This window comes from Temnothorax americanus, unplaced genomic scaffold, assembly GCF_048541705.1.
Source record: "Temnothorax americanus isolate GAGA-0224 unplaced genomic scaffold, ASM4854170v1 Scaffold38, whole genome shotgun sequence".
In the NCBI taxonomy this organism is placed as follows: Eukaryota; Metazoa; Arthropoda; class Insecta; order Hymenoptera; family Formicidae; genus Temnothorax; species Temnothorax americanus.
Genome location: NW_027509526.1, coordinates 1,160,523 through 1,182,875, shown reverse-complemented (window position 1 = coordinate 1,182,875; position 22,353 = coordinate 1,160,523). Strand labels below are relative to the sequence as shown.

General features: G+C 42.1%; 1 protein-coding gene and 1 pseudogene across 1 annotated transcript; both read left to right on the top strand.

Annotated features, from left to right (window-relative positions):
• Positions 1-2,673, top strand: part of LOC143902108 (uncharacterized) — a 5,080-nt pseudogene extending 2,407 nt beyond the window's left edge.
• A 2,368-nt stretch (positions 2,674-5,041) lies between these two features.
• On the top strand, positions 5,042-6,313 carry LOC143902107 (uncharacterized). Its single transcript, XM_077414813.1, has one exon. It carries the CDS (start codon positions 5,042-5,044, stop codon positions 6,311-6,313), a length of 1,272 nt encoding a protein of 423 aa, XP_077270939.1.
• The last annotated feature ends 16,040 nt before the right edge of the window (positions 6,314-22,353 follow it).

The window sequence follows — 22,353 nt, the reverse complement described above, 5'->3', positions numbered from 1 at the left end:
CCTATTTACTTACCTACTTAGTCATTTAACCTGCTTAATCTATTCTTCTACGGGAACCCGCCAAAACTTTGGAGCTGGTAAGAATGCTGGTTGGAATTTACGAGGAGGTCACAAGGTCGGACTTACACCTCGTCGGGGTGCTTTTTTAAGGTGGTTCCCCTTGCCGTCACCTCGTCGGGGTGCTTTTTTAAGGTGGTTCCCCTTGCCGTCACCTCGTCGGGGTGCTTTTTTAAGGTGGTTCCCCTTGCCGTCACCTTTGTGCGTACGCATGTTATTCAGTCTCGATGTTTTAAATGTCCACCACCTGCATCAATACAGGCTGTTACCCTGCGTTGGAAATCATCCGTCGCCCGACGAATTTCGGCAGTATCTAGAGACTGAATGGCTTGGCGAATTCTGTTCCTCATGTCTTCTGCAGTGGTAGGTCGTTCGCGGTATACGAGGTCTTTTATTCTTCCCCATAAATAATAGTCTAAAATTATAAGGTCCGGTGATCGCGGTGGCCAATTATGTGGACCGTATTTGCCTATCCATCGGCCGGGAAATGTACGGTTCAGTTGATGACGAGCAATGACAGACGTGTGGGCGGGACATCCATCCTGTTGAAACCACATATTTATACGTAATTGAAGTGGAACATCTTCAAGTAAATGTGGAAGTTCGTTTTCGAGTAAATCGACGTATACTAAACTGTTCAAGTTCTCTTGAAAGAAAAATGGTCTGACGATATGCGTATCAATAATTCCGCACCAAACATTCACTTTCCAGAGATGTTGATGATCCAATTCTCGATACCAATGTGGATTCTCTTGTGCCCAATAACGAACATTATGTGTGTTTACTTCGCCGTCACTTTTAAAGGTGCACTCATCAGAAAATAAGATACTTCTTTGGAAATTAGGTAATTGTTCAGTAATCCAATTACAGAATATCCGTCTTTCTCTATGATCGTTCAATGTCATGGCTTGGTGAAGTGACATCCAAAATGGGTGGAATGAATGTTCTCGAAAAATTCGACTGATAGTGGAAATACTTACTCCACTATCTCTTTCTCGACGCATCAGAGAATCGTGCGGATTTACAAGGGCAGCTGATTATTTCATTTAAAAATTTGAAAAACACTACTTTGACCTCGATTTATGCCCAAGGTCGACCTCAAGGTCAAATTCAAGGTCACCGCCAGATAGATCCCTCGAAACCATGCAAATTTTGTCTGACCCATTTTTTGCACAAGTGCATCTCTACGTTTTAAAAGGGTGGGACGGGTAGTCTTGAAAACTTGACCTCCACACGACCTCTGAGGATATTTTTGACCTTGACTTAATAACGTATTCCCCGTGGGTTGAGCCGCCTAGCGGGCGCGTCTCCGGTGGCGGATAGGAGGACGTCCGGAGGGGATGTTTGGCCCGGGTTTAAACCCCCGCGTGCCACGCGGACCGTCCGGGTAGTGGCGGTTATAACCTGCTCCGATGGGCGTAAAACCCCATCTGGGAGGAAAGGCCGCCGCCGTGGACCAACTCTCCAAGCTAAGCTGGAAGCTATCGTGGCGAGGGCTGCGTGGCACTGGGAGAGCAGTGTCTTAAACGATGCCTCTGGGGAACCAGGCGAAACCCCAGAGTATTTAGCCTTACCCATGCATGCGGGGCTCTGCATGGGCTGACCATCTTTTCCCTAGTTACTCGTGGCAACAAAATGCAAAGTGCAAGAATTTCAAACAAAATCCCGATGGAGGTCTCTAGTGAGCTAGACCTCCGGAGGAGAAGCGGATGTGGTGGTAGGTGCGGAACAGGCCCTAACGGACTCGGAAAGCACCGGCCCTACATCTAAAGAGACTGCGAACACTGCGGGTTCTCTTAGGAAGAACCGCAGTGGCGCAATGAGAAGGAAGGCTAGGAAGGAGAGGGAGAAAGCCCAGGCTGATCTCCCTTCGACCTCTGAACCCTCTGCAGCTTTCCCCAAGACGCCGAGTGGGGGGCCTCGGGGGCACTCCGGTAACAAGCGCCGGATGGGCTCCAATGAGACCCCTCCATCGGCGGAAGGAGCGAAGAAGAAGCAAAGGGCTCAGGAAACTGGGACCTATGCTGGTGTCGCCGACCCCCTGACGAAGGTGATTGTGGCGGAGGGCTACCCCGAGGCAGTGCTGACTGCGGAGCGGTTGGCACTGTTGAAGGGTGTGGTCTCCAAGAAGATCGATTCTGACCCGGGAGGGTCCGTGCCCAGATTCCACGGCACCTATCTAAAGACGGGCGCGGCGATCGTGAGATGCGCGGACGCGGTGACGCTGAAATGGATGGAAGACCGGATCGGTGTCATCGTGCCGTGGGAAGGCGCCAGACTCAAGGTGGGCCCGGAGGTGCTGCAAAAGCAGTATAGGGCTGTGGTTTGGGTCCGGGACCTCCCGAGGACTCGGCTGCGACCCTTGCGAGGCTCGAGCGGCAAAACCAAGGGTTCTGCACGGCGGGCTGGCGAATATTTGCCGAGAACGTAGGGGCTACCGGCGACGGTAGGAACCTGGTACTCGGTCTTCCGGAATCCATTGTCCTTAAACTGAGGACGCTGGATTTTAAACCTTACCTTGGGATGAACCAGGTCACCTTCAAGGTGAATGGGATGTCCCAAGAGGGAGAGGCAACGGGCAAGAGCAAGCCCAACCCAAAGGTCAGATTTAAATAAATGAGTCCGGCCGTGGTGGTCTTCACCCAAATCAACTTGCACCACAGCAAAGGAGCCTCGGCCGTTCTTGCCAGGCGCCAAGCTGGAATGCACACAGCAATTTCACTGATACAAGAACCTTGGCTGGTTCGAGGTTGTATCAGAGGCTTGGCGGGATGCGGGAGGCTATTTAAGGCCCCTTCAGAGCAGCGACCCAGAGCGTGTGTAGCGCTCAAGGGTGTTAAGGCCCGACTAATACCTGATTTCTGTTCTAGAGATACAGTAGCGGTCGAGACAGAAATCATCAATGAGCTTGGTTTCAGGAAGAAACTGATAGTGTGCTCGGCCTATTTTCCCCACGAGGATGGAGGCCCACTACCACCCGAGCCGGTGACTCGCCTGGTGGAATACTGCCAAGGAAATCAACTTCCCCTGATCTTGAGATGTGATGCGAATGCGCATCACACGATCTGGGGAAGTACAGACACCAACGAGAGAGGTAGGAAGTTGTTGGAATTTCTAGTGGCTACGGACTTAAAAATTCTCAACAAGGGAAACGAGCCCACCTTCTGCACGACAGTGAGGAGGAAAGTGCTCGATCTTACTATTTGCTCTAGGCAAATGGTTCGGGAGGTGGCTGACTGGAGGGTTTTGAATGAACCCTCTTTATCAGACCACAGACAAATTACTTTTAGGCTGGCTAAAGCCAGATCTGAAGAAAGGAAAGTGAGGGACCCAAAAAGAACTGACTAGGCTTCCTACCGAGAGGACCTGTTAGCCAGTCTCAGGGATTTTCCCAAGAGGCATGGGACCCCACACGAGATAGAGCTCTGCGTAGACCATCTGCAAAGGGCTCTGATAGACAGCTTTGAAAAGAACTGCCCGGAGAGGACAGTTAGAAACACCAGGGGCACCTCTTGGTGGAGTCCTAAGCTGCGGGATCTCAGGGGTGCGGCCCGTCGTGCGTGGAATAAAGCCAGGAACACGGGCCGCCAGTCCGACTGGGACCTTCATAGAAAGGCTCAGAAGAACTACAGGGATTCCGTAGTAAGGGCGAAAAGAGAAAGCTGGGAGAGATTCTGCGAGTCAGTGGAGGGCGTGCCCGAAAACGCTAGACTATGCAGAGTTTTGGCCAGGGACTCAGACGCGGTCCTGGAAACCATCTGTCTCGCTGACGAGACGATGGTGACTGGAGAACGGTGTCTGACACAACTGTTAGAAACAAGCTTTCCAGGCTTTCGAAAGGAGACGGAGGACTATGCATGGCATGAGACTCCGGCGCCGCGGAGAGCACAGGGAAGCGACTGGGCATTTGCAGCCGAAATTGTCAGACCCGATAGGGTAAGATGGGCTGTAAAGGCTTTCAAGCCCTTTAAGTCAGCGGGACCGGACTGGATCTTTCCGGCTCTTCTACAAGAGGGGCTGGAGCAGATCACTGGGCCTCTTACGCGGACTTTAAGGGCTTGTCTGGCGCTGAGCTATACGCCCAGCGCTTGGAAACTGGCAAAGGTGGTGTTCATCCCGAAAGCGGGTAGGACAGGTTACACCTCTGCCAAAGACTTTAGACCGATCAGCCTGACGTCTTTTCTTCTTAAGACGCTAGAAAGGCTGGTCGATGTTTATGTGCGAGACGTGGTTCTGTTGCGGCATCCTCTGCACATGAACCAGCATGCGTATCGCACAGGTTATTCCACCGAGACTGCCCTCCATTCTGTCGTATCGTTCATCGAAAAACAGTTGGAGGAGCAGGGCTTCGTGGTAGGCACCTTCTTAGATGGTAGAGGGTGCATTCAACAACACTTTGCATACAGTAGTGTGCGAGGAGGCCGCACGGAGGGGCGTCCCGAGGATGATCGTTGAGTGGATCAGAGGAATGCTTGGACGGCGAGTAACGACCTCATCAGGATCGGCGAGAGTCAGTGGATGGGTAAAGAGAGGCTGCCCACAAGGAGGTGTTCTCTCTCCGCTTTTGTGGTGTCTGGTAGCTGATCGGATACTCAGCACATTGAATGTTAGAGGCTTCTTTACGCAGGGATATGCCGATGATGTGGCTATTCTTGTGCGAGGACCCTTCCTAGAGACGCTTCTAGAGCTAACACAGGCAGCTCTAGAGGTGGTAGAAGAGTGGTGCCGCGAGACCGGTCTGTCGGTGAATCCACTGAAGACGAGGCTCGTGGTATTCACACGCAAGTACAAAGTGGGCCCAGTGGAAGGGCCCATTTTGGAAGGAACAAGACTTGTTCCGGCCGAGTCAGTGAAATATCTGGGGGTTACCTTAGATAAGAAGCTGACATGAAAGGAACATCTTGAGAATCGCTGTAAAAGCATTTGCTTTTACTTCTGGACGTGTGGGCGAACATTTGGCCAGATATGGGGTCTAAAACCAAGAATGGTCTATTGGATCTACACGGCGATTCTCCGGCCTAGGCTTCTGTATGCTTCGGTAGTATGGTGGCCTAGGACGCAGATGAAAACTTCCAGAACGGCTTTGGAGCACGTCAGGGCTCTGATCTTAAGAGGGGCTCTAGGGGCGATGCGAACCACACCAGTGGCAGCGATGGGAGTGCTACTAGGCATCGAGCCGTTACACCAGGTGGTGGTGGCTGCGGCTGCGGCTGCGGCTTATTGCCTGAAATGTGAGCTGAAATGGAAGGTTGGTGCTAGGCACACAAGAATTCCTGGAACGATTCTGGCTAGCCCCGTCTTCACAATGGGGCAGGACAGAATGCCGGCAATCCGCGTCTTCGAGAGAAAATACAGAGTGTGTTTCCCCGAGCGCGAAGAGTGGAAAGATCCTAAAGGGTTGAATGCCTGGAATGGGGACATCTGGTTCACGGATGGCTCCAGATCAGGCGCTGGCTCTGGCGCGGGTCTCTACTGTCCCCGAGATGGTACTAAGGAAATTGTTCTACTCGGCGAATTTGCTACGGTGTTCCAAGCGGAGACTGTGGCTATTATGAGATGTGCCCAAACCTTATTGGAGAGGAGGCAGGAGGGAGGGCGTATCAGAATCTGTTCGGATAGCGGGGCGGCGCTTAGGGCTCTCTGTGCTCCAAACTTTACTTCACGGCTGGTCTGGGACTGCAGCTGCACCCTGGAGAAGCTGGCGAGGAATAACGAAGTTACTTTAATATGGGTCCCCGGTCATTCAGGGATCAAAGGTAACGAAACTGCCGACCAACTCGCTAGAGCAGGATCGGAGACAAGACTGCTGGGGCCGGAGCCGGCTGTCGGAATTCTCTACAGCTTAGGTAGGAGAGAGATCCGAGGCTGGCTGCGGAACCAGCATCTTGATTACTGGAAAGGGGAAACCAGGGTCAGATGCAGACAGGCCAGGGCTCTCTTGGGGGACTCTCTCAAAGAGGAACTGGCAGGTAGCATTAGATCACTAAATAGGAAGGATGCCAGACTGGTAGTACAGCTACCAACAGGTCATGGCGTCCTGAACTACCACATGTACAAGCTGGGTTGTAGCAGTACACCCGACTGCAGACTTTGTGGGGAAGAGGAGGAAACAAGTCTCCACATTCTTGATCAAAGCCCAGCATATGCCAGGCGACGACTTGTTACGCTCGGCTCAGCTTTTCTAGAGCCCGAGCAGATAAGACAGCTACCGGTGAGGGACCTGCTTCGCTTCTGGAGGGAGACAGGTCTCCCTTAACTGTGGGGCTGTTACAGCAGTGGGGAGGCACAATGGACTTGGTCTGCGTGCCGCTGGTAGGTCTTCGATTGAGGACCACCCCCCCGTTTATATTATTATTATTATTATTATTATTATTATTAGTAACGTATTCGTATGTGAAATTTTTCGCTCTTTTTATTTCTGAACTCATAAATACAAGTTTACGTTTAAAAAACACTACTTTGACCTTGATTTATGCCCAAGGTCGATCTCAAGGTCAAATTCAAGGTCACCGCCAGATAGATCCCTCGAAACTATGCAAATTTTGTCTTAGCTATTTTTTTGTACAAAAGCATCCCTACGTTTTAAAAGGGTGGGACGGGTGGTCTAACAAACCCTGTAGATATACACAGTATTAATTATAATTTTGTTTTATCTTGATTGTAAATTTTATGTGTTTGTGAAAGAAATATTATATTTTTGTTATAAAATTGTTAGTATTTTCACAAAATATTTAAATTTTAATTAACGTATTGGTGATTAAAAATTAGTATAAGTACATTAAAATATTTATCACATATATTTATGGTATCTATTATTTATTAAGTTTAAGATTATTAAAAAAATCATAAATGAAGATTATTTAAAAAATATTTTATTTATTTTAATTTAATTCAGTTTAATTTACTAAAATTAAAGATTGCAGAGTATTTTGTTTTAATATTAAAATTTTATTTGTTATTCTACGAAAGGATGTATTTTTGTTGTATGAATACTGGTAAAGTTTTTGGCAGTTTTCCTTACCCTCGCAACAAATGTTGGTATTCTTTATAATTTCTGCCAAATAAAGTATTGGTTTTAGTTTATATAAAAGTGTCTTCTATTTAAATAATTATTTAACACCTTTCCTTCCTTTTCTTCTTATTCTTTGTATCATCTTGTAACTGCGTGTTACAAGTAACGCGTTACTTCTAAATCCTGATTTTATCATTTGTACTATCAACAAATTGACATATTAAAATATTTTTTATAAATTATGTAATAGTGCATATATCTTGTTTTTTATTTATTATTCAAACATTTATACATAATTTTTAGAACCAATCCTACAAAACAATCATACAGGGTACTATATAGTACTCGTTTTTCCGCGGACTAAGTACTTCACTGAGAATGTTTTCGTCGCGCATGCGCGAAAAAGCGAGCCCGTCTGGGATCACTGACCCCTGGTCATGGGAGTCGCAACATGACGAAGCTTTCCAACGCTTCAAAAAAATCTTTCTCAACCCTCTACTACTAGAACATTTCGAACCGTCGAAAACCCTTATAGTTGCAGCCGACGCTAGCTCCACGGGGATTGGTGAAGTACTCCTACAACGCGATCGGAACGGACAAGAACGTGCTGTTTACCACATGGCACAGAGCTTAACAGTTTCTCAATGCAACTACTCTCAACTAGAAAAGGAAGCTCTTGCATTGGTCACGGCGGTCGAACGTTTCCACAAATTTCTTTGGGGAAGGAATTTCATCTTACAAACAGACCATAAACCCCTAGTCGCACTCCTACAAACGGAAAACACCAAGGGACTCAAACCGACCACAGCAGCTCGCCTCAAACGATGGGCTATAAGATTACTTGGATACGACTTCAAGATCGAATATGTCCGCTCACAGGATTTCGGGCAAGTAGATGCCCTGTCTCGCCTGATAGAGAAATTTCGTCAAGACAAATTTGAAGAACTTCAAGTCGCCAGCATCCGCCTCATAGAAGATGAAGTTCTACAAATTAGGAATCTATCCATCGACAGATTCGGAGAAGACCTTCGCCTTAAGTTGAAGACGGCTACCAGCGCAAACCCAGACCTTATGATAATAATAGAAGCCATTCGGGAAAATAAAATCCCTACGTCAAACTCATCGACAGTAGAACATTACAAGAAGCGCCTGGACTGTTTATCAATTATTGACAATACTTTATTACTGGGAGACAGAGTAGTCATACCTCAAAGCATGCAATCCAGCATTCTCTCATCCCTCCACAAGGGCGACCCAGGGATTAGACGAATGAAGCAGCTGGCGCGCGAATACGTATACTGGCCAAAACTCTCCGAGGACATCGAACGCCTTGTGAAACAATGCAACCCTTGTGCATTAACAAGAAAACTACCAATCAAGGTTTCTATCAGCCCTTAGCCAATTCCTTCAAGACCTCTCGAACGTCTACATGTGGATTACGCGGGACCAATCGACGGCCAATACTTACTTGTCTTGGTTGACGCATACTCGAAGTTTATCGACGTAGCAATTACACCCACCATATCGGCCACCCGTACAATTGAACTATGCCGGGAAACTTTCTCCAGATACGGGCCTCCTGAGGTCCTGATCAGTGACCACGGAACACAATTCACTGCAGACATTTTCGCAAAATTCTGCAAAGAAATGCAAATCACACATATTTTATCCGCTGTCAACCACCCCCAATTCAATGGCCAAGCGGAAAAAATGATCGACTCAATCAAAAGGGCCATCGCCAAAGACACAACCAATTGGAAGAAAGAACTCCAGGACTTCCTGTACAGTTACAGATATACCCCGTGTTCCTCAGCCCCAGCGGGAAAATCCCCGGCCGAACTATTTTTTGGAAGAAGAATCATCTCACCTTTCTCCAAACTTATTCCGAGACTACCAGACCAAACCGTTCCCCCGACCGACCTCGGTCAAAAGCAGCACAAAATGCGACAACAGTTTGATCAACACCACGGAACCCGCCCGAGAACTCTCAAACCTGGAGACCGGGTCGTCGTCGCTCTGAAAGACAAACGCGAACAAAGTTATATTGAAAACGTTCTATCCGATTCACGCTATCGAGTACACCTGGACAACGGCAGGTCGGTCGAGCGTCACATCAACCACATTTGGGAAGGAGGCAACACCCCGGGAGACGCCCCGGGAGTTCCAAACTCCTCGGCCTCGGACGATTGGATCTTCCATGAGCCTAACCTGGATCGGGCCTCGCCAAAACCTCGGTTCAGCCTTCCGGCTCCCCCACAAGAAGACCACGAACCCGAGTTGGAAACAGCCTCGGACGATACTACGCCAACCAGGCCCATCCGTCAGAGAGTCCAGCCACGAAGACTTGTCTTGGATCCCAGAGCTAAATCGTACACCCAGTGGTAGTCTTTTAAGAAGGGAGATGTTGGGGCGGGACGCGCCGATCTCGCGCAGGTGGCGCGACGCGCGCGCAGCAGGCAGTGTGTGTGCACCGGCCATCTTGGGCAGCTCGTCGTACGCGAGCTCTTGCGAACTCGGACATACATATATACGCCCCGTCTCTGTAGTGAAGAGTAGAAAAGAATAAACGTATCGTAAAGGTTACTTCGGTTCCTTGCTCCACCCTCTCCCTCGGGACCTAACAGGTATGACGTAAAAGGCGAACTCGTAAGCAAACAACCCGATAAGTACGCGGATTGGAAGATCGAGAATGACGAGTTATATTATCATAGACCAGACTACGCGAAAATGCTGATCGATGACGAACATCCGTGGAAAAGAGTGGTCTAACCAGCTGAAGTTCTCGAGATATTGCGAGAAAACCACGAAACCCCACAGGCAGGGCACCTAGGTAGAGATAGCACATACGATCGAATACGACAGAACTATTACTGGCCAGGCATGTCGCAGGACGTAAAATCCTTTGTCGAATACTGCGACGTGTGCATGAAGGTCAAGTTTAATCAGGTGCCACTGAAGGGACCTTTGATGACAAGACCTCTACTCACACCGTGGGCAATTGTCGATTGATACAGTAAGGCCGTTTACTCGTTCAAAGAAGGGGAATGTTTACATAATTGTCGTGCAGGATCTCTATACGTTTGTCGAACTGTTCCCAGTATGTAACCTCCGTGAAGTTAGCACCCCATCTTTAAAAAAAATCATTTTTTTTCTTTAAGTTCTGAATGCACCCCCAAGAGTTCTAGAGTTCCTTGTCAATTTTAGAAATAGTTCCGGCGAATAAAGCTAAAAAAACCGTTGATTAATCTTGGGGGTGCTAACTTCACAAAATGAAATCCCTAAATCAGCGATAACAATAAAAGTATTAAAAATATTTAATTTTGCCATTAGGATTTCTTTTAGAACTTTTGAGGTGTTACCCAGAACTCTTAACAAAACTCCCAGAACTTAAAAAAAAATTTTTTTTATTTTACTCAAAAACGGAATATATCGAAAACTTTTTATATATCGGTCGTAGCGCCTCGAACATTAATAGTTTTTGGTAGAACTCGTAAGGTGCTACCCAGAACTCTCATAAAATTGCCCGGTTTACGAAAAAAAATGTTATCCTTCGGAAATTAAAAACTTTTTGACCCGACATACGAAAAATCGCGAGAACTTTTTATATATTGGTCGTGACGTTTCGAGCCTTAATAGTTTTTGGTAGAACTCGTGAGGTGCTACCCAGAACTCAAAGCAGAACTTCCAAAATTTAAAAAAAAATTTTTTGATTATACAAAAAATCGCGAGATTTTTTTTTATATCGGTCGTAGCGCTTTGAGCATTAATAGTTTTTGGTAGAACTCGTGAGGTGCTACCCAGAACTCTGATAAAATTGCCCGGTTTACGAAACAAAAATTTTATCCTTCGGAACTTAGAAATTTTTTGACCCGACATGTGAAAAATCGCAAGAATTTTTTATATATCGGTCGTAGCGTTTCGAGCCTTAATAGTTTTTGGTAGAACTCGTGAGGTGCTACCCAGAACTCTGATAAAATTGCCCGGTTTACGAAACAAAAATTTTATCCTTTGGAACTTAGAAATTTGACCCAACATGTAAAAAATCGCGAGAACTTTTTATATATCGGTCGTAGCGCTTCGAGCCTGAATAGTTTTTGGTAGAACTCGTGAGCTGCTACCCAGAACTCTCATAAAATTGCCCGGTTTACTAAACAAACATTTTATTCTTCAGAACTTAGAAATTTTTGTGATCAAATCACTATGTTTACACTATAATACAGTATTTTTTAATTAAGTTACTTTTTGAGTTATGGAGCTTGATAGTTATTATATGTATTACCGCCGGCGTTAGAATTATCCAAGGTGTACCGCGTGGATGTTGCACGGTCGAATTTACACCTCATTGTGTGTGTGTGTGCGTGTGCGTGTGCGTGTGCGTGTGCGTGCGCGTGTGCGTCTGTGTGCGCGTGTGTGTATGTGTGTGTGTGTGTCAGCAGAGATAAGGACTCCGCGGTTCGTCACTCCCGCAATATTTAGTGACTCCAAACCCTCTCTGCTGTGTGTGTGTGTGCGTGCGTGCGTGCGTGCGTGCGTGCGTGCGTGCGTGCGTGCGCGTGCGCGTGCGCGTGCGCGTGCGCGTGCGCGTGCGCGTGCGCGTGCGCGTGCGCGTGTGCGTGTGCGTGTGCGGGTGTGTGTGTGTGTGTGTGTGTGTGTGTGTGTGTGGATAATAAGATATAATTTGTTTATAACAGCAACGTAGAAATTATTTATTTGTTGCAACGTACATTATTAAATGTGGCTCTATTTTTTCTTCGTCTGACGCAGCTCTTCGTTTGGTTAACATGTCGTCGTACATGTACCAACGAGTTGTATCGTAAATATACGCTGAGTAATGCCCATCATTTTTTACCGTTGCGTATATTGACGATAAGAGGCCACACCAGCAATAATGTATTGTTGCTCATTAAAGTATAAAATTTTTGGTGCAGAGCCTAGAGTTGTACTTTTTTTGTCGATACCTATACATGTTGCGTACCTTTTATCTATAAATACGCTTGTATTTACAAGTAAATGCGATTGAAATGTATATTTTTCCGTTATGTTTTGACAGCATTTTTTGCACGTTAATTTTCGTTTTTTATTAGCGTCTAATATAGCATTCTGTATTTCGGAAAGTCCGTTTTGCAATAATATGTCGACATTAATAGGAATTACTGAAATGTATCTTACATTTTCGTAATTGCAATAATCACACTGTTTACTTATTATTAAACTAGAAAAATCTGCGAATAAATGTTCCGCGAGGTGTGAAACATTGCAGTTTGCATTTAAATGCATAACATTCCTTTTATAAGGTTTTATTTCAAAAATTGATATATTACTAAGAATATTTGCCCGCTTTTGATAATAACTATTTGTGATATTATTAGTGTTAATACGAGAAATACTTTTTGCAAAATTGCAAAAATTATTATTTTTAGTCGTAATAATATCGGCATAAGTGGGATTCGTAGCTGGCTATTGCGTTTGTTGTCATTTGAGTTATCGAATCGAACGCGCAAGTCTCGCGAACCACGATAAAGCGATCGCCGCAACGAAAACCTTTGAGTAGATTGTTGTTTTTTAATAAGGGTATTGTAATTCTGTGCAGAGTTGATATGTGATCCCAATCTGAACAGTCATCGATGTTAATCTTATTTTTTGTTTTTTATCTTTCTCACCTGATTGTTTTTCATTGATGTCGATTTTATCAACACTGGATTCCTTTTTGATTAATCCTCTCCAATTTTCTTCGGTGCTCCACATGTTTTCAGTTTTTACTGATTCAGTTTTTCCTGATTTTTCTATCGTATTGCGATCTGGACAGTCATTGAGGTAAGTTAATTTTCTTTTTTGTTTTTTATTTTTCTCACCTGATTGTTTTTCATTGGTGTCGATTTCATCAACACTGGATTCCTTTTTGGTTAATCCTCTCCAATTTTCTTCGATGCTCCACATGTTTTCAGTTTTTACTGATTTTTCTATCGTATTCTCATTAGAAAGCGACAGCAAAACCTTGCCCTATAACAAGTGATCGGCAAAAAAAAATTTTCATTATTTATTTTTTAATGTCAAAGCAATCATTAATAAGCCAAAATACAATATTAAGTGCCAAAAAAATTAAAAATATTTTTCAACTTATTTTTATTTACCTAACAATTTGTAAATATTTTCAAAAAAAGATTATTTCTACAAAAATTATTAATGTGTAACATTATTTTTTAATTCTTAGAAAATTTAACAATTAATCGAGAATTATAACTAATTTTTTAAAAATAAATGATTGAATAAAAATAATTTTTAATTTTCTAAAAAATAATGGAAAAAAAATATTTTTTAAAATTTTCCAAAAAATTAGTAATTAAATAAAAATATTTTCTAATTTTTCAGAAAATTAACAATTAAATAAAAATAATTTTTTATCCTTGACTCTGAAAAAAGGTGTCTTGGCAAAAACAAGCATGAACATGAGGTAACTGACAATATTACAATCAGAGATACTAGGCAAGACAAAGGGAACATCATAAAGTTCTTGATTATATACACTTATTTTACACATTAATAATAAAGCGAAAAATTGTTTTAAGAATGCCAACAATCTTTGAACAACTAAAAAAATAATTGTGAAGATTTGTGAGAAAATATATCTATTAATTAACCATTTATTAGATCATATTAATAAGTATAAGCTGTTGTTCTTAAATTTTCCTTCCCTTTGAGTGTGCATATAACATACATACACTTTTTGTAAATATATGAATGTATTCGAAGTTTCAATTTTATATTCAGAAGTACTAAATAAAGCGAAGTCAATGATTAAAAAATTATATTTGTTATCACACAGTTATTATTAAATCAGTCAACACGGTAATAAATGTGTACATATTTGACTTACAAGAATATCTTATTAATTATTACTTACATATTAATATTGTATAAACGTATCAGCAGATACAGCGTATTTATTCTTCAAGTTTTTAATCAAGATTATTTATCATCTCTCATTGATGTAATGCTCTTTAAGGCTCCTGGTCCCTGAGCCGAGAACTCCGCGTTGACGGTGACGACGTACCGTCGCGGTAGAAATAAGAACTCTCTCCAATAGAGAATAAGCGAGAAATGTTGAGAATTGACACGTTGAGAATTCTTACGTAGTATTTCCAAATAAAAAGATATTTGCTTAAAATAACACTACAGATCACTTCAGCACACTTTAAAAATACGCCGAGTTGAAGTTAAGTCTACCCCTTTCCCTTGACAATTAATAAACAGCCGTAAAATGAATATAATACGAAATCTAGTCATGCGCCTGCGCACAAACCTGCATCGTATCACATTCGTTTTACGGCTGTTTATTACTATCAAAGAAAAGGGGTAGACTTAACCTCAACTCGGCGTATTTTTAAAGTGTGCTGAAGTGATCTGTAGTGTTATTTTAAGCAAATATCTTTTTATTTGGAAATACTACGCAAGAATTTTCAACGTGTCATTTCTTACTTCTTCTCACATTCCAACATGGCCGCGACGAGTACCCAGGAGCCTTAAATAATTTAAGCCCAAATTATTTAAGAGAATCACGTGTTTTCTAAGTAAATAATACTATTTTTTTTTAGCGACACTTGAATTACACTTTATAATTACTCTTAATTCAAAATTCTCATCAGTTAATTTATTAAATTTAGGTAAATTAAACATTGTAGCGTAACTAAAAAATCTTTCTACTGGTGCAGAAGATGGTAAAGGTGTATTAATATTGAGAAAAACTTTCTTAACAATAAGATATAAATTAAGTAATTTGAGATCATTCCTACTTTCAGTACTAAATTTCTGAATAATTGCTTCTACATCAGAGGCCCCAAAAGTTTCGACTACATCAGGTGTATCATGATCACATGTAAAGTCAAAAAAATCATCCTCAGCTACACTATCATCTTTTTTCTTATCTTCAACTCTACTCGACACAGAAGCAAGTGCTTCTTTTATTGCGACTATAACATTTGCTTGCACTGAGCGACTTAAACAATTGAGCCAGTTCAATTTAAATTTAGGATGTGAAGCTGCTGCTACAGCGCTAATCCGTCCTTCATTTTCAACATCAAAAATTGGCTTAAAGCGCAACTGCAAACTTTTCAATAATCCAAACACTAACTTTTTACAAAATTGTAACTTTATTTTTTGACAAGCCAGTAATTTATTCTTGACGGATATGAGTGTAGGAAGCAGGTATAGCGTAGCATAAGACCGCTAAACCAATGAGCATCCAGTATAAAGTCGCCATATTAACTTACATAAGATTGGTCCAGCCGGTCCAGCGGTCTTATGCTATGCTTATGCAGCCTATGCAATTTTGTGCGCGATGGCCTTAAGAGAGAGCAAGAGACCATCGTCAAATTATAGTTCATCTAGTAATTGCAAATTTTCCCAAAAGACACGAATTTTCAGTAGGAAAAAATTATTTAGTATAGTTAACGTCATCGTTTCATTTCTACTGCAACTAATGTACTTTTAAAAACAAATACTTTACAAATTAATAAATGCTAATTTTCTAAAAAATTAGTAATATATTTTCTAATAATTATCTATTAATTGTTCAAATAATTTACTTTCTAAAAATTACTAATTTTTTAAAAAATTAAAAATATTTTTTTCTAAATGTAATTTTTTTAAAAACTGACAATTTATTTTATATAATTGCCAATTTTTAAATTATGAGCAATATATTTCTGATTATTTATTAATTTTTTAAACAGAGTATTACATTTTCAATTAATTAATAATTATTTTAAATTTAAAACTTAGTATTTTATTAATTACTAATTTTTCGTTAATTAAAATTAAAAACATTTAAATTTTTTATTTTTGATTAATTAAAAATTATCGCCGATATCATTACTAAAAACAGAATTTTTGCCGATCACTGCCTATAACGAATCGATGTGTCGAACGATGAATTTGTCGATTCGCATTGGTAATTCACCTTTGAATTACGTTCTATGTTTTAGATCCGCGAATGCTGCTTCGACACTTGAGGACGTGGCTGTTTCTTTATCGTAGCGAAAATGAGAATACATAATAGCTGTCCAGATTGGCAAATAAGAAATCAGTTTTTTTAATTGTTTTGCGATTTGCGGATTGTAGAATGCATTAACCACAGAACCTGATGTGGCCTTCGTTGCTACAATTTTTGCCGACTCGAAAATGGCTTTTGCCCATTCTGTTCATCCAGATTTTTCAATAACGAAATTTTCGTTATAAGCTGCTTTTTCGATTTCTTTGTCATCGATAGGATCTTCGATTGACGTTCCTTTAATAATATCGTTAATCGATCTCAAGTGAGATTAAGTGAGAAATTCAGAATTTTCGTCGCAGCCTATATCTTCGCTCAAAGCAACTATCATTATGGACGTTAATGCAGCTTTTATATTTTGTAGATTTTTCATTTTATAAACATGACCGATACTTAAATAAAATAGCAATAATGTTAATAAAATGACTGACGTCAAGTCTAATGTAACAATTTGGCAATTTCGCTTTTTCTTCTAAAATTATGATATTATATAAAACTTGCAGATAATCACGTGTATCCGCGTAATTTGCAAATGCTTTTGATACTGCCATTAAAAGAGCTTTGCTAAAATCTATAACGACTATTCGTGGTGAAGGTGCTCCGTCTGCTAAAATTGACAAAAAGAAATAGGTAATCATTGCAGCATCTTGTTTCGTTGACACCATTTGACACACCGGAGTGCTGTTTGTCTCCGTTGCTAGCACGCATTGGTAAAGATAAATATGAGGGCTTTTCTCATTATTTACGAGCTTTAATTTTTTTGCAAAACTACCCGTTGCATCGATTGTTAAAAAACTATTTAAATTTTGATTCGTAGTAATTTTGTACGAAAATTTTTGCTCCTCTGTCCAATACATGCAGAAGAATGGATTATGTCCTATGTTGCGTATGATACCTGCAAGGGACTCATATTTCGCCAAATTCAAGTTGAGAATTGGATCGCTATGTTTGCCTCTAGAAGCATGGCTTCATCTATGGGCTGAATAGTTTTCATTGCGTACGTGCTTGCGCTAATGAATTCACGAACGCGTTCTCTGGATTCTCCATTTATTTCGGGAATCATATTACGCGCTTCTTTTAGGCTAAGGAATCCGACGTGGTGCCCTGGTTGACTACGGATGTCACTCTGCGTTCGTCCGTAGGTCACGTCCAGCGGGCCCTGGCTGATCCGTACGCGTCGTTCTTGCGCATCGGGGCTGTCGTGTGAGGATTCCAGCCGGCTCACGCGGTCCTGTACGTCGCGGATCGCACGCAGGACTTTGACTGAGCGGTCGAATTCTGCGGCCTCTGCGCGGTTTATGCGATCCTGCATGTCGCGCATCATGCGTAGAACGTCGTTGAGCACGGAGCCTATTGCTCTTGGGCTTATTTGCGTCGGCTCGGGGGCTCGACTTTGATCGGTTTCGGACGGTCGCCCATTTTCCGCGGGTCTGGGCCGCTCCATTTCGGCGTTAATTTACGCAGGGGTTATGTCCTCGCGCGGCGTGATTGTCGCGGCAGCTCGTGGTTGGCTCATTGTTTTAGCCCGAGAGGTATAATCCTCTTCCTCGGGGTCAAATATATCGCTCTTGTACGATGTTAAGAAGAATTCTCGTCACAAAGATACTCGGCTAGGAGTTCGGCTAACGTATGGTCTGCTTCTACGCGGTTTTTTGTCCATTCGGTCAATGGGGTCGTTTGAGAATAAACTCTCGTCAAGATTACCAAACGGAAACTCGCACTCGGTAATAACGTGTTCCGGTAACTCGGTTTCGCTGTCCGAGTGTCGCGTTTCTAATGCTACACGAACGTTATCTAAAGTCGCTTGTGTCGTTGCGCGCGGACTATTTACCCGTGGTGAAAATTCGTTGATTAACCACGACGCATTGGCTATCGGCGTTTGGGGAGGACTATTTTCTCCCGACATTCACGCGTAGTACAAGTTTAAATTTTCTCGATTGCTTGTTGCGCGCGCTCGCTCAACACGAAGGACGCGTTACTAATAGGGGGATGCCGGGACACGCCGTCCGACATCTATTAGCGCTTAACACTTGTCTCTTGTAATTGCGAAGCTTCCCTTGGCTTTTGCGGTTGTAGCTGCTGTAATCACGAAGTTTCTTTCGACTTTCGATCGCGAGGGGCGTTCGCTATTTCTACGCTCGGCGCGTGCCGTAGTCGGCTTACAAATTGCTTCGGACTTACAGTATTGTCGCGCAACGCATGGTGTCTGCTTTCTGCTGTGTCGGAGTTCTGCAGGGCCGCTCCACTGCTTTGTGTCGTCTCTGCTTCGCTATATTCCTGCTGCGCTGCTTCGCTGGCTCGGTGCGTCCCTGTGGCGTTGCCCCGGGCTGGCGAGTCCGTGCGGTAGGTTGGGGCTTCTCCGGTGTCGCTGATAACACTCGGCGGCTGCTACCGTTGTCTCACGTGTTGCTCACTCGGGATCCGGCTGGCTGTTCCTTTCCGGGGTGTTTTGCCGCCGCTTTATGATCCGTTCCCTTTTGCAGGATGCCGTAGATCTGGCAGGATGTCTTCTCGTCCGGTTGGCAGATATCCCACCGCTGCCACCAATTGTCGTGCCGCGCCTGGGTTTGCAGGGTCGGCACGGAGTTCTTTGGGATCCGCCGAGAGAGAGAAGACACACGAATCCAGATTCTTGTAGAATAGCCTTTTAAAAAACTTCGATATCTTATTACACAGGTGTTCTTAATCTACTGCCCTGACTTGCGGGCGTTCGTGTAGTCGATTACATTTGGTTGCGCGTGATCTAGTCTTTCGTTCCAGACTGCCCGCCGCTTCTCGAAAGGGCGGGCTTTTATCTCTTTCGTGTTAGCTTCCGCGGTGCTGATTTAGCTGTCAGCGCTTTTGCTTCCGGGCGAGTGACCTGGATGCCACTTGCGAAACCCGGAATGCCACCTCAGGTGAGTTTGGCAAGATCAGGAAGCAACGCTGACAGCTAGGTATCGTAATTCGGGGTCGTTGACCTTCGCCGCACAACATCGATTCTTAAACATTGCGTTGAGTTCGCTCTTCACTAGATATAACTGATTCACTAGATATAATTGACACACTGCTTTTTAATATATAATATATAAACAAAAGCTATTTCTTCGTCTTTTTTTTTTTTTTTTTTTTTTTTTTTCTTTTTTTAAGTACGTAATGTATAATCGCGAAAAACTGCTTAAAACTTTAGGGAGAGCAGAGTATAAAGCCATTGATGAAAATGGAAAAATATTTCCGCCATCCCATGATATTTTTGAGAAAATATCAGAGCACATGCACAGTTTAGGTTCTGCTATTACTCCAAAACATGTATATACAATATTGAACACCAATATAAGTGGAATGAAAAATTATGTTACGCGTATTTTTAATATAAACAAAAGCGCAGAAATAAACAAGTCACTAGATGATAATACATTTAATCTTTCCGATGTAACAAATACAAGCACTGAAAATGTAACATTTTCCCTTGTTCTTTCCAACGATGTTTGAAAAACTGTGAAACCTACGAAAAAGACGTATCGTAATCGCAAGTACATACTATTGCAACTTGGAAAATGGACTCATGTATTTGCCTGTAAAATATGGGAGCAGAAAAAAAATTTTATGTGCATTTACTTTTAAATATGCAAAAGTTTTTAAGAGTATTGAGTCTAAATATTACGCGCGTTTCGTAGGTTTATGCACAGAATGCAAAAAAAAACTCTCTGGTCACTTATTTAAAAAACCCTCCAAAAAGACAGACGTAATATTTCAATTCAGGTTAAAAAATTTCCAGTCTGGATTTTTACACAAAAAGAAGCGTCAATTAAAAAGACATCTGTGCCAGGAAATAGCGTCGCATTTATTAGATAGTAGACAAGATGCCTGCACATGGAGAACAAACGAGGCAAAATCTTTACTAGATGCGCAACTAAGTTTCCGGGTTTCACACATAAATGGCACCAATAACACATGTACTCGATTTAAATGTTTGAAGTTGTCTGAAGTTATAGCTTGGACATCTGTTAACAATAACCAGTCGTTATATCAATACATATCGCAACGCAAAAATATTTTTTCTAACAATGAAGATGTCGAAATTTTGTGCCAAATAAACAGCATTTGCGGGAAGCTTTGCTTTTCTGTTTTAACTTGAAAAAAATGCAGCTGAAGCACGTCGTTTGCTTGAGGAGGCCTACGGCGAACATGCACCATCGAAAACTACCTGTGAAGATTGCTCGAAAAACGGCCAGAATGGTACACGAGACACGAACGAGTGATATTGCAGCACGACAACGCTCCGTGCCATCGCAGTTCCATCGTCCAGGACACCATCAAAACGCTGAAATGGGATCTGCTACCGCACCCGCCGTATTCGCCAGACCTGGCGCCTTCCGATTATTACTTGTTCCGGTCGATGGCGCATGGATTGGCTGGGCTACACTTGACCAATTTCGAAGAAGTGCAAAATTGGTTCGATAAATGGTTTCGGTCCAAAGACGCGTCGTTTTATCGTCGCGGTATTCATGTATTGCCAGAGAGATGGCGAAAATGTATAGTTAGCGAAGGACGATACTTTGAATAAGCCATTTTTTGTATTTTTCTTAAAATTTTTCATTTTTTATTGATAAAAAAAACCCGGAAACTTAGTTGCGCACCTATTAATGGACAAGGGCAATCCCATTCCACCAACATTATATAATACTGCAGTGCTTCGAAAAGCCAAGCAACAAGAACTGGACCATCGTCTCGAATTGAAACATAGCGATCCAATTCTTAACTTGAATTTGGCGAAATATGAGTCCCTTGCAGGTATCATACGCAACATAGGACATAATCCATTCTTCTGCATGTATTGGACAAAAGAGCAAAAATTATAGTACAAAATTACTATAAATCAAAATTTAAATAGTTTTTTAACAATCAATGCAACGGGTAGTTTTGCAAAAAAATTAAAGCTCGTAAATAATGAGAAAAGCCCTCATATTTATCTTTACCAATGCGTGCTAGCAACGGAGACAAACAGCACTCCGGTATTTCAAATGGTGTCAACGAAACAAGATGCTGCAATGATTACCTATTTCTTTTTGTCAATTTTAGCAGACGGAGCACCTTCACCACGAATAGTCGTTATAGATTTTAGCAAAGCTCTTTTAATGGCAGTATCAAAAGCATTTGCAAATTGCGCGGATACACGTGATTATCTGCAAGTTTTATATAATATCATAATTTTAGAAGAAAAAGCAAAACTGCCAAATTGTTACATTAGACTTGACGTCAGTCATTTTATTAATATTATTGCTAGATGGGACTGCCTTCGCGGTAAAGTAACAAAAGTTTGACAATTTTATTTAAGTATCGGTCATGTTTATAAAATGAAAAATCTACAAAATATAAAAGCTGCATTAACGTCCATAATGATAGTTGCTTTGAGCGAAGATATAGGCTGCGACGAAAATTCTGAACTTCTCACTTAGTTTCACTTGAGATCGATTAACGATATTATTAAAGGAACGTCAATCAGAGATCCTATCGATGACAAAGAAATCGAAGAAGCAGCTTATAACAAAAATTTCGTTATTGAAAAATCTGGATGGACAGAATGGGCAAAAGCCATTTTTGAGTCGGCAAAAATTGTAGCAACGAAGGCCACATCAGGTTCTGTGGTTAATGCATTCTACAATCCGCAAATCGCAAAACAATTAAAAAAACTGATTTCTTATTTGCCAATCTGGACAGCTATTATGCATTCTCATTTTTGCTACGATAAAGAAACAGCCACGTCCTCAAGTGTCGAAGCAGCATTCGCGGATCTAAAACATAGAACGTTCAAAGGTGAATTGCCAATGCGAATCGACAAATTCATCGTTCGACACATCGATTCGTTATAGGGCAAGGTTTTGCTGTCGCTTTCTAATGAGAATACGATAGACAAATCAGTAAAACTGAAAACATGTGGAGCATCGAAGAAAATTGGAGAGGATTAACCAAAAAGGAATCCAGTGTTGATGAAATCGACATCAATAAAAAACAATCAGGTGAGAAAGATAAAAAACAAAAAAGAAAATTAACTTACCTCGATGACTGTCCAGATCGCGATACGATAAAAAAATCAGTAAAAACTGAATCAGTAAAAACTGAAAACATGTGGAGCACCGAAGAAAATTGGAGAAGATTAATAAAAAAGGAATCCAGTGTTGATAAAATCGACATCAATGAAAAACAATCAGGAGAGAAAGATAAAAAATAAAATTAATTTACCTCGATGACTGTTCAG

Coding starts and splice junctions, on each gene's coding strand:
- LOC143902107 (XM_077414813.1), top strand. CDS start 5,042: ATGGTCTATTGGATCTACACGGCGATTCTCCGGCCTAGGCTTCTGTAT.